This window comes from Micropterus salmoides, unplaced genomic scaffold (genome assembly GCF_014851395.1).
Source record: "Micropterus salmoides isolate LMB-PRFRI ecotype aquatic unplaced genomic scaffold, ASM1485139v1 Ms_hic_scaffold_4, whole genome shotgun sequence".
Lineage (NCBI taxonomy): Eukaryota > Metazoa > Chordata > Actinopteri > Centrarchiformes > Centrarchidae > Micropterus > Micropterus salmoides.
Window position 1 is genome coordinate 15,361,060 of NW_024043372.1, and position 13,121 is coordinate 15,374,180.

At 39.6% G+C, this 13,121-nt stretch overlaps 1 protein-coding gene across 5 annotated transcripts in view; it reads right to left on the reverse strand.

The window, feature by feature from the left end:
- Positions 1-13,121, reverse strand: part of tox2 (TOX high mobility group box family member 2) — a 118,227-nt gene that overhangs the window by 16,274 nt on the left and 88,832 nt on the right. For 3 of the 5 annotated variants that reach the window (XM_038697244.1, XM_038697242.1, XM_038697243.1), the window contains exon 5: positions 673-939. The exons of the other annotated variants lie outside the window; for them this stretch is intronic. In XM_038697244.1, the coding sequence (XP_038553172.1) occupies positions 673-939 (267 nt within the window). The remainder of the gene's footprint in view (positions 1-672; positions 940-13,121) is intronic. 5 annotated transcript variants of the gene reach the window in all.

Consider the following 13,121-nt stretch of genomic DNA (forward strand, 5'->3'; position numbering starts at 1 on the left):
AGTGAGAAAATTAGATAAGATTGCCGACACCTTGTATCTGTGTTGTTGATAATAAACACATTAAAATATCCCTCACATCTGTAAATAAAAGAGGTCCCTTCACTTTAGAAAGAAAATATACAATATTTCTCAAATTACTTCAGGGAAAAATATTCATGTTATGCCTCGTGTGTCTAAGAGTTTGCCAACAAACATGCCAGGGTGGTAATGGAGTGTCAGCTATTCGCAACTGTGTAATTGGAAAAGAAATTTATCTGAGGGTGAAATTATCTTGCACAAAAGGACCAAGACAAGATTGTGTTGCTTTTAAGTGTGAACCAGATTTTGGAAATGTGCTGTATATATAGAAAAAGAAACAGGGGGACATTTTAAGAAATAACAAAAAATCATGTTAGTTTTTACACTTGCAACTTAATATTGTAAATAAGTTTTCTATTCAAATGTGTCACCACACTCCACCATTACATACACACATACAAAAAAAAAACATGGTTTCAGTTCCCCTCAACAGCAAAATTTGCCAGCCAACCTAATAAAAAGCACAAGCATGGCTACCCCTGAATTCCTGTTTAAACTCAACAGTAAGCATGCGAACCATCTCTGAGAAGCACTGCCAAGCCCTCGCCTCCTACTCCACCACTACAAGCCAGAGAAGCATTGCCACATCAGTACCTTCGAATGAGGATCAGTCTCCTCTTCCTGATTGGAGCTTGAGGGGGAGGGTGTGGCCGATTTACTTCCGGGAGGTGAGGGGGAACCATGAGGCAGTGCACTCCGGCTGACCTGAGGGTTTAGCTGGGACAGTGCACTCATGGGGTTGGGCAGTATCGGAGGTGAGCTGTTTATCAGGGGGTGGTTACGGGTTGGGTCATAATGAGTGCCGTCTGGGTGCTGGTGATGGTGTTGCTGTTGGTGGTGGTGCAAAGCCATCTCCTGCATCTGGGGTGAGAGAAGAACACCAGCTTTACTTTCTTCTCCTCTACTCAAAGTAATAAAGGTTTGCCAATTAGCCAAATATGCAAAGACTTAGAAGCGTGTTGGACAGAAAAAAAAGGCAAAAAATAACTTGAGAAATTGAGATGTGTTGTAATGAGGGTAATACGTCTGTTGGAAGAAACTAAACAGACAAAGAAACCCTCCTACTGGTCTCACTGTTAAACTGAAGCTGGTGGTTAGAAAGCTTCTCTTTTCTTTCTCAATTATCTTTTCTCGGGACAGTAAAAGGCACTTTTTGTGGCCAAGTTTATGTTACTTGTTTGGTGCCTGACTTCAGCACTGACATTCATACAGGGGCATGTTTTAAATAATGGGAGCAAATATCTCACTAAAAAACAACTCATTAAAGAAGACATCTACTTTGCTACCTAAAGGCTAATGCCATTCTCTCTTAACTAACCAGACTAGAAAAACATGAACATAGCAGGTGTGACATATATGGTCTGCTACCATCTTTGTCAGTTACAGGGGCCAGAACATCAAGATATTCAATGATTTCCCAAACATTTCCCTTTAAAGATATCTTGAAGACATAAAAGTTATTTTGAAATTGCTGTCAAAGTACACACTAGAAGAAGTGAAATCAGCTATGGAGTACTTAAAGCAGCTATAATTAATATTTCTATTCAAAGAGATAAACAATAGATCACATGATTACTTATATGTAAGAGGCGACGCTTGTAGTGATGAAGCCAGAGAGACTTGTCATCCAACTCTGCAGTTCCCCTCAGCTCTACAGAGCAGTTCAGCTTTTAGATCATTATATTTGTTTTTTCAGCCTACAGCTGTTTTGGATCATTCCCACTGCTTTCAGAATGTTGTTTTAAGGTCACAAGGCAGCCGTTTTTGGCAAAAATGCTCTAAAAATCACCTGCACACTACCTGCTCAGCACCAAATGGCAGACAGACACAATTAGCGACTAGCTGGTGAACATAGTGGGCAATTAAGATGAGACTGAATATGGGACTTAAATTCATCAGATGGCCAGAGACATAACTTCAAAGTAATGCTTGTATTCAGGTGTCTATACCTAGATGCGAAAGATGTGGGGGGAAAATGTTTGCTGACAAGCTCACCATAAACCAGATAATATGTCAGTTTTGTGTTCTGCTGCTCAACTTATTGTAGGTCTGAAAAATGACAGTATTTTAATTTTAAAAAGTAGCAGTGTTGTTTTCTTTTCATAACACACAGGCACATTATCACTAAACTCAAAATTACATAATTTGTCAAGGGGGCTTTCTGTTAGAGTTATATCCATAATTTTTATTGACTTCTATAGGCGATCACTATGAAGTGCAACAAGTGCAGGCCCTCCAGTGTCCTTGAGACACAGTGGCCTGGTTGGTGGTTGTGGCAAGACTTCAGTTCCTGCTTCAGAAAATTATGTTTTTAGATTTCAGAAATCTTAGCACCTTGCAAAGCAATCGGCGTGTCAATGTCATTGATCAACAGACCTATCAACCCCCCATTTTTCTGCCACGTTAAATAACTTTTTTTCAAATAGAAATGGAAACAAGACCGCATTTCGCAGCAGCTGGAGAATGACCCTCACATGGAGAACACCCTTCAGAGTGATTACAGAATCAGACTCTCACAAAGTTCTGCTCTTAGCAGTCTTAAAGCATCTTCAATAATAACTACATCAAAAGCTTTTCCCCAAGATTCATCAGGACAGAACATGAGCACGGAGCAAAGGAAGCTTTTAATGCAGGCATAAATGGGAATGTTTGGCAATTTACAGATCAGAAAGTGATGAACTAGCATTTGTTAGCTCGTTTAAACATTTATGAGTTAAATAATACATTACACATTAGTGAAGTGCTAAAAAGATCAAATTGAAAAGGCCCGAGCATATGAGGTCTTGATAAACACGAGTAGAGGTTCAGAGATGAAGGCTCGGCTCTCTAATCATAATTGGTCCCAGTAGATTGCTAGAATAAAAATGCACAACAAAGTAATGTTGTATGAGGCTCCGGCCTGCTTTGAAAACTCATAATATTCACGCGACATTAAATTCTGTGTTTGCCTCAGCAGCTGCTCACAAAAGGCAGCCATGAACAAAGACATTCCTTTTGCATTTCAAATAACCAAGCCCTAACCTCCCCCATCCAACTTCCAATCATAATTCAAAACACCATCACTACACTTATTAAAACATGAGGAAATAGCTTCAGCAAAATAAGTAGTAAGCCAGGGGAGAAAAAGAGGAAGAAGGGGAAAGAGAAGGAAATAGAAATACATTAATTTTCCATTTTCCGTGGACTTGCTCTTTAAGGGTCCTCACAAACCAAGGAGCATTGAAAAACCAATTAATCAAACATGAATGGCCTATCATAGCTATAGCAGACACGTTTCCATAGCAACAGCCTCCAGGCAAAATTGTCACCCTTTAATCTGAGCCACACGATGTTTAATATAAACAAGAAGGAGACACGCAGAACAGAGGAGTTCACAAGGGTAAGGCACTATGGCATCGAGACAGAAAAACCTATAGGGTCACTTGCTTACTTGCACAAATATATCTAAGTTCCTATTTTAAGGGACCGAGTAGAGACACATATACAATTGTGACAATATGTTACATATGAATTTACCTTGTTCTTGTGGAGGAAAATCAAGAGACGATGGAGACTGTAGTGGGAACCAGTAAAGCATGTTTGAGTACAGATATGAGTCAAGTTAGATTAGGTTTCAACAAAAAAGTAAATGTTTTGAATAAAGCAGACATTTTGTCTATTATTCATATTCCATAGCATTAACTAAATTTTCATTAGACCAGAGTGTTCTGTCCTAACTAACGGAGCAGTTTGTCACCAGAAAATACACAAACAAATTAACTGTTGTACTCCAGTGAAATTCTGATGAACCTGATAGTTGACATATCGGTGCAAGCACAAAGAAGCATAAGTATGAAAGTGTGAATTACTATACTTTGTTACAGATACTAAAAGCAGCTAAATACAGTAAAAGGTCTAATAGTCACTCATATGTCATTTTTTAAAACCTCTCCAAGCGCTTTCAGTTGGTGCTTTCACCTGTGTGAGACAGAAAGAGCAAGAAGTTATCACATAGCCCCATCAAGCCCGAGCTAAATAAAGCGAGCGACAGACGGCTGTACAAATATTATGAAAGAATCTGACAAAGGTTGCCGGTTGCCATAGGTACTGTATGCTAATTCCTAATGGTGTCCCCCGAATGGCTGGCCAAAAGAGGAGGGAGTGCACAGGGAATAACAGGATTTGGTTGGTCATTGCTCTCTGCCTTTAGCATGTAACACATACTGACTTTTCATGGACTCCTGATATATTTGACAGGCCTATAATACTGACTTTATTTCTGGCCATATGACTTGGTCAGTGACGCAACATGAAAATGATGTTATTTTTCTGAGTGGGCCAGACCGGTTAGATGGTTATAGGTTGAGAAAGCTAGCACTGCATTAGTCTTATTCTATCTTAATCTAAGTCTGAACACTTTGCTCATCATCGTTCTGGGTTTTTCTGCCGCATTTGGTGGTACAACTATAAACCAATAACTACCAACTTGAGCGATGCAGTGGCCTAAATTTATATAATTAGATTATTTATAAAGTTGCATTCTGAGTTCTCGTGGGTATTGTCATAGCTGTGCTTAACCTCCAGCAATATAGTTGTTTGCTGTAAAGCCCCAGGAGATCAGTGTCCCACGTAAACAGGAAAGAGGAAAAAGGGAGGGGAAGTAAAGAGTACACTGGAACAGAGAGAGAGACACACAAAGACATAACAGAGGGGAAAAGTAGGGAAACAGACAGAGAAAAAAGATACAAAAACCCCACATGACCCAAGTACTAAAATCCATCTCCAAAGTTATCAAGGGGACAGTTAGATATTGCCTTTTGGTGATGAGCAGCCAGGCAGACCTAAACTGTGATGTAAAGCCAGGAAACTCTGTGTGAACGTGGTCCTCTACAATCGTTACGCCTGTCGTGTTTGTATTCACATCTTGTACATCATAGTCAAATGGGAGTCAAATAACAAAGGCTTTCCAATTATGTGTAGCACATTGTGTGCGAGATGGAATATCACAAAGCCATTGTTCCCTTGCTCCTGCTGACCTTACCTTTGAAATGGTTTCACGGCCGCTCCAATTGCCTGCACCATTTGATTTAGCTAAGGGGATTTGACCACCAGCACAGAGATGAGAGAAGGGGAGAAGAGAGCCATGTGCAGCTACAAGGAGAAAGAGGAGAGATTCATACCGGAGGAGAGTAAAACGGCTAACCTTGCTCCGTCCTTATGATGATTACACCAGAATGGCATCTGTTTCATCATTTACATAAGCGGGTTGATTACTATGCAAGGTTTTATTGCCCTGGCATCATGATAAACCAGTCTCTCGATGCAAAAGGATCTATAAAAGTTGTGGTTATGTTTCAACTTATTATCACCATCAAAATAAATCTTTGGGGGAGGGGGTTAATTAAGTTCCTTCTGTAGAGCTGAGTCAATTCACTTTTAGTTAACTTGCATTAAAATGTAAATAAAAAGTAAAATGTATTTGCTAATTATAGAGCATTTTCCCCATAAAGTTACATGATTTCTTTTAGTATTTAGATTTTAAGGAAACATCACCTGCTGAACTGCTTTAATCTGCGCTCTCAGACTTTCAGACCCTCTCCCTGTCCCGTCCTGGCTTGCTTAAATATACGGTGATCAATGCTTCTGCGAGTCCCGAGACTTTCCACTCCTCACCCCCTGCTTGACTGGAGCCATCTTGTTTAGAGTGATGGCTCACTCACACAGGTTCACGGCTGCTATTGTAAAATCACCCAGCGTTTAATTGAAACAAATGACTATAATAATAGAACATTATCCCTGCAGGCACCCAGCCATGACAGCTTTAATTAGAGGCGCGTTGAAGACTGATCCTTCAAAAGCACAGCCGCCGCGCAACACGGTGGTAAACACGCCTTTAGGTGGGGGAGCCAACCCTGGGCCTCACAGCCCTCAAAGCTACTTCTCATTCACCCTGAGGGCAGAGCACTAACAACTCTGTTCCTCAAAGAGCCTTCGAGCCTAAACCCCTCCCTTCCCCTCCTCACTCTCTCCCTCTTTTCTCTTTCCCTTCATCCATGTCTTCAGTTTATCAGGCTTATATACACCCATGAGGGTCATTTACACAAGCTGAGGAGAATTAATAAGAGAGTGGATTTATGAATCATACGCTACTTAAGTATGAAAGCAAATGCAAAATGCTGTTTCTGCCTTCTTGTGACATCAGACAGATGCTAAGTAAGGAGATATGATGGACAGCAGATGCCGGGATGTTTGAGTAAAAGAAACACAAGTGGTTTAAGAATGTATTGAAGCTTAATTGGATGTATTTTTTTAAGCACTCAAGATGATTTACTAAGTATTATTCAGCAAGACAAGGAGACTTTGATTCATATATCTAATGTGATGCTATGATCCAGGTGTACTACCAGCCAACTGTATTTAGCAACACACTATTAAAACCTCATTTCACTTATTATCTTGGCAATCGCTCCATGTTGCCAAAACAAAACACTATAAGGTCATTTTCAATCGTTCCAATTACATGCTAGTCAAAAGGAAAAATATAAAAATGTTTGCTCTTGCACCTCCTGCGCTGAACTGTGATCAAGTAATTAATCTGGCAGAAAAACAGCAATACCTCACAAACTAGCAGCATAAGGAAATAATTACGAGTTTCAAAACAAACTTTAAAAGAGAGGAGAAGCAATTTATTCCAAGAACGTCTCAAGTAGCCACACTGTTGAAATGGACTTTGCCACTATATCTCTCAAAGCCAAACACAGTCCATGCCAACGCATGATATTTTCATAAAATGTCGGAATGACTTTTAAGTTGTGCCACAGAGATAAATGATACAATAAACACGCACACACACAAAGTTATAACAAAAGTAAATGGGAAAAAGATCAACTTTAATGATGTTGTACTTTACAACCCTTTGTGTTGGTATTGTATTTTCCTTAATTTGGAAAGTACTGTATGCCTGTGGCTATTATTATTATTATTATTATTATTATTATTATTATTATTAGCAGTAGTAGTAGTACATCTAAAAGTATAGCTGGAAGTGTTTGTGCAAGAATCTGATGTTGCTGGTTGGTTTGAAAAGTACTGTACCACCCTGAACACCACTCAGAATGAATCTGAGGCAGCAACAAGCCCATGGTTGATTTGCAGATAGTAATGTCATGATTTCCCCCTCGGCACCATCCTCCATGTTCCTCATTATGGCTAATGTCAGTACCTCCTTTGCTTTTATTTTCTCTCTCTTTCTCCATCTATCTCTTTCTTTCCCCACCCCTGTTCTCGCTCTTGTTCCTCAGTCTTTTTATTCTCTCTCTCTCTTCTTCTCTCTCACCATCTCTTTCTCCCCCTGTCTCGCTCTCTCTCAGCCCGGGCGTGTCTCTGAGCTCACCTCACAAAGCACGGCGTCAGAGAATCAGAGCCTTGCCTGACATGACATGCAGGAGACGGTTGTGAGGAGCGACACAAACTCTTGACAGCAGAAGGCAAGGCTCCTCTGCTCCCACTAATGAGACTCCTGACTGCCGTGTCAAACGCACTTTGTGTGCGTGTGTGTGTGTGTGTGGGCGTGGCCGCGCTCGCACAACAAAACAATGAATGTGGATGCAGAAATAATGAAGAGAAAAACAAGAAAGTGCACACAAATGAAAAGTAGGTGCATATAGTACTGTGTGTGCCACGCAAGTGGAGGTCATTGGAAAGGTGATTTGCATGTGTAAAATCCTCTCACAGAGAGATTTTACACATTTCTGGCAGAAGCCATCTTCACCTTATTCTCCAGCTTTGAACTATAGCAAATGTTACGGACGGCAGATCACCAAACAAATGAACTCACTGCTATTGCTTTGGTACGCATGATCACACGGTACACTGCATCACACCTTGAGGTACAGTTTGCATGAGGATTATCGTTTCACTGATGTTCACCAAAAATGTTTTTAAAAGAAGCAGATGTGTTGTACGCACACACCTAAATGTGGGTAAGTCAACACTAAGCACTTGTTTTTGCTACAAAGACAGCTCAGAAAACAGTTATGCGTGTTGATAAAAATAGAAAGAAAACACAAATTTGAGAGCCCCTCTTAGTAAAAAAAAAAGATTAAACTACAATTTTGTCTTAAAAGTTGTATTTTTAAACTTTGATTTACCTCATCTAATCATTTCTAGATATGTTTTCTTACTTGGCACCATTGAGGACGAATGGCCATGGCCATGGATTCTGCCTCTAGTTACTCTTGGTCCTGGATTACAGTAACACAGCACACTATGTTACATGAACACAAGTGTTTTTATCACCCTGACGCAAGCCACTCTTGTGCACATTAGCAGACAGAGTGGCAGTGTTGTGTTGAACTAGTAGCTGGTGGCACAGCAGGGGAGACGTCCCTGAGTGAGATGACATGGGACGACTCCACCGCCACCAGGGCAGAATATTCCTGGTGGTGAAAGTAGAATGAGCTGATGGATGGTTGAGATAGGCCACAGTGCAATATGGACACGATTTCATGGCATGATAAATCTCAGCAGGGGCCCGTGGCTAAGTGTAATATGAAATCCCTTATCTATGTATCTGCTTCATAACACCGGCTATCTGCAGCAGCTGAATCTGCCTTTGTTTCTTTACCTTCTGTTCTTTGCTTGAATGCCTCTGTTGATCACATCTACCGTAAGGAGAAGGAGGATGGCAACAACATGTGTGTGTGATAACACATCTTCTTCTCAGTTGTTTTTGAAATATGATCTGATGAATTATCTAAATTGAAAATTGTCACTGTAGAGTTCCTCTTCCATTACCTTTTGATCACACTGATAAGCAGCCTTATTAGATGAGATTTTGCATAGAACTCCATACCGTAGAAGCTTGCCTGTGTTTGTACAAAACAAGTTTAAATTACACCTGCAATATAAATGAAATGCAATTTGTCTCGCAGAACTGATCCTTCTAAAGTCCGGTGTGTGTGTGTGTTATTTAACACCATCTCTTTAGAATTTATGATTAAAAAGAAAGAAATTAATTCGGCACCTTATCCTCTGATTAGCTTAATCCGATAGGTTAATTGACTTTATCAGGGTGGAGAAAATAGATGAGCTGCCGTTGCAGCTTGCAATAAAAAACCCTCCGAAATGATGAAATTGGAAAATAACCTATATTTCTTTTAAGGTTTTTTCTTAATATACAACTACAGTTTCATATCACATTGCCAGAGAAATAAGGCACTTTCTCCCAGGAGATGAGAAAAGAATTGAATTTTTCCTTATCGGTCATCTATTTTTCCACAGAATGCTATTACTTGCTGCCTGCCGTTGCTAAGCAACAGGAAATATTAATAGGACCTTTTATTAGCTAGGCTTTACCAGTGGAGTACTAAAATGAGGAAGTGGAAAACATGAATGTGTTACATAAATCTCTGAACCTTTCAGGGTTTGCACAAGTCTCTGTTTGTCCAGTGATTTATGGCTGTGATGGTTCATTTATGGGAGAGGGAGGTGTGAAATGCCAAATGGAACATTAGCCTAAGGGACAATTTGAAAATAAATAATCACAAAAAAAGTGAGAAAAGGGAAGCAGTTTAAGGAACAGCCCTATATTTTCCCCTGCAGATTTCAAGAGGCCATCAAACAAGAAAGTGATACTTTTGTTCTGCTAGAGGCATTGATCATTCAAAATCATCTACGCCTGAATCAACATTGGAATAACTAATACAAGTCCCATTCTATCACTGCGCTTGTTGAACTGTGGTGAAAAGCGACAGACATTCCATCATTTTCTGCAGACGCTCTAATCCCTTTAAAAAATGACTAAAAATGAAGGTCTTTCAAAGGAGAAATAGGTTTTCTTCATTTGGATAGTAAGTATAGAATAAGGCAAAGCCTCAAAGAGCAGAAAGTCTTTAAAGGAAGAGGTAAGACAAATTTAAAGTCCATATTGGAAAAAGTCTAAACACACTTAATTACAACATTTCTGAAAAGTCACTTGATAACAGTCCAGGTGACATATATTACAATTTTTCAGACTTAGAATTAGGAGAACAATATTTTCTCTAAAAATGCCTCACCTTATCTCTAATCCACCATTTTACTCTGTTCCATGTTTATACAAAAACCAGCAGGTGTACAGTATGCGATAATACGTTTGCTGAGACCCTCCATCAGAGAGAGAACACATTAAAACACACCTCTGCTCTCTTATCATTAATTCATCCCAGCTTGTCTGTGACAAGTTCAGTTGACATTGCAGCTCATATTTCATTCACACAGGCTTGGAGAGCGAGCACCTGCCAGGAGCACTTAATACCTCGTGAGTAAAAGTAAAGAAAGAAAAGAAAACACAGGCATCCACCCAACTTAACATGACAATGAGGGTGGGATTAACGCTTGATAATTAACCTTAACAACTGAAGATAAAGAGCTTGTGAGGAAATTCTTACATTTAAATGCTGGTAAGAAAAGAAATTAGGGTATGAATTTGAATATGAATACAGCCGGCAGATCTTTAGGTTGCCACAACCCTCATTACAAATGAACTGACCCTCATTCAGGCGGATTCTGGAAAATAACAAATGAGATAATACCTTGGAGTTCGATGTAGCTAAGGCTGCGTCTGCATGTAACTCTTTCTGCTAATACATAGCCGTTACGCATAACATCCCCTGGCTGATTATCCATTCATCATCTGTTACATATTCAAAACATCACACTCAAGACAGTGTGATGATGGCTAATATTGCATGCATCATTGAGGAACATGAAAAAAACTTAATCAAAGATAATGTATTCCAGTTGCAGGCACAGGTCATATGAATTTGAAGAGCATTTTAAATGTACCATAATTGAATACAGAGCCGTTCTGTTCAAATCGGTTGCAAATGTAGTTGCCACAGCACAGGTGTGAACCTCACATAAATATATCTATCCAGCCAATAATAAAATTGTTTAGCTTTAGGCGTGTTTTGGTGTAAATAAAGACACAGGAGACAACAAGGGCACTTTACTTGTGAGTTCAGAAATGATTCACTAGCAGCAGCAGAGATGTGTATCTTTCTGGGCTGTATGGATAAGATCAATGCAACCTGAGCATGGCTATTAAATGTCTAATGTGTTTTGGAACTTGTAGATGCTATGACAGTGGGGGCATTAACAGAAAGAGGTAGGTAGGGAGAGAGAGAGAGAGAGAGAGAGAGAGAGAGAGAGAGAGGCCCTGCCAAGTGCATCAGAGCATCAGAGAAAAGAGCTCTCTGAAAGATATCAGGTTTGGCCAGGAGGGGCTTCAGACTGCAACATAATAAGCATCAGCAAAAAAATAAAAAATAAATAAACCATATGAATTGAAAATGACCTCTTTGCAAAATTAGGAGAGTACAGTAAATTATGTCTTTCAGGTTTTGAGAGTCAAAGTTACCATCTGGTTACTAACAGGAAAGTTAGCTTCCATCAGCTCCTCTTGTCCCTGTTAATCTTCAAAGGATGAGGCGGGCAAAATTTTATAGTTTTGTTAATGTCAACGAATCCCATGAACCAAATCCGATAATGAATTGATCCTACAAACAAGTAGGTCCATGACTAATAATTGTTTTATCAATGACTCTGCGAATTCTTTTCACAGCTAGTTGATTAATGGTTTGATTTAGAATAGGTCAGAAAATGGTTTTCAAAAAATGCCGTAATTAAACCAAGTTGATATCTTCAAATTGCATGTTTTGTCCATCAAAAATCCAGAACCTAAAGTTAATCAATTTAATATTAACTATTAACTAACCTCTGTCCACCTGTAAACGCGCAGGTGGGTCCAGAGCATAACCGGATCAAAGTGGCCTGTGGACAGACATGTCCTGGTTTCTCTGTAGTGTCCGAGGGTTTTTGGAGTTTCAGTGGACCCAAAGATTGCTATGGACCCGAGTACAGACTAGCTAGAGAGAGTAGATTAAGTGTACTTCTCTGTTTATTCTCTTTTCAAAATAATTGTAACTCAATTATTTGCTCAACCCCTCAGTCTGTTTTTATTTTCCATTTAACTCTTTTAACCCTGATTGTACACTGCACTGTAACTTTTATTACTTTTTTTAATGTGTATTTTTTCAATTTCCCTATGTTGCTTTTAAACTTTTTTATATTTCCCTGTTGCTTTTATGTTTTATGTAAAGCATTTTGAATTACCTTGTTGTTGAAATGTGCTATACAAATAAACTTGCCTTGCCTTGCCTATTATTGGGAAGTTTTTGGCACTTTTAGCATAAAATGTGCTTTTGACTACTGGATTCATCTGTACTAGCAAGTATTGCCTGTGTAGCCCAAGGCTGATGTAGCTTATTCGTCTCTGCCATAGAACTCCATTGTTGTTTAACTATTAAAAACCAAGCGGGAAGCTTCCGGTCTACAATATGAAGCTGATGCGGAAGTCCCTGAAACCTGCATTCTATTGAAAATCCAGCAGGGGGCGACTCTTCTGGTTGCAAAAAGAAGTCCGGTTCCATTACAAATAATGGTGAAATGAGGCTACTTCTCAGCTGAATAATTACCTCAGTAAACACTTTCCTGATGAGTTTATGGTCTCAGTTGCTAGTTTCAAGTCTTCTTCAATCCAAAATGATGTTCATTTAGTAAATTATGGTCCCATTTATTGTAAAATAGATGATTGACAAGTCGTTACAGTGGCGACCTGTCAATCAGGCTAGAGCCGACTCGTACCCTCAGCACTGTGTAAATTTAACCAGCACCACTGAAAAAGCTTATTAGGAGTTGGCTGTTCACTTTCTCTGTTGAGTAAATTTAGTTTTAAGACTGCTGTTTGCTAGACAAAGTTATCAGCCCTATTAAAATGACAGTTAACGTGAGTTACAGTTGCACCTAGCTAAGCAAGATAAATAGCTCCGCACACGGCCGTTAGCTCCGCCGTATCGTCACTTCTGGGCACTTCCTGGTTGCAAAAACTCAACATGGCAGCGCCCTATCGGCCAAACTCGAGGCTTCAAAGCGGCAGTCTACAAACCAACAGGTGACGTCACAATGACTACGTCCATTTCTTATATACAGTCTATGTTAAAAACACATAAGTAAGCCCCACT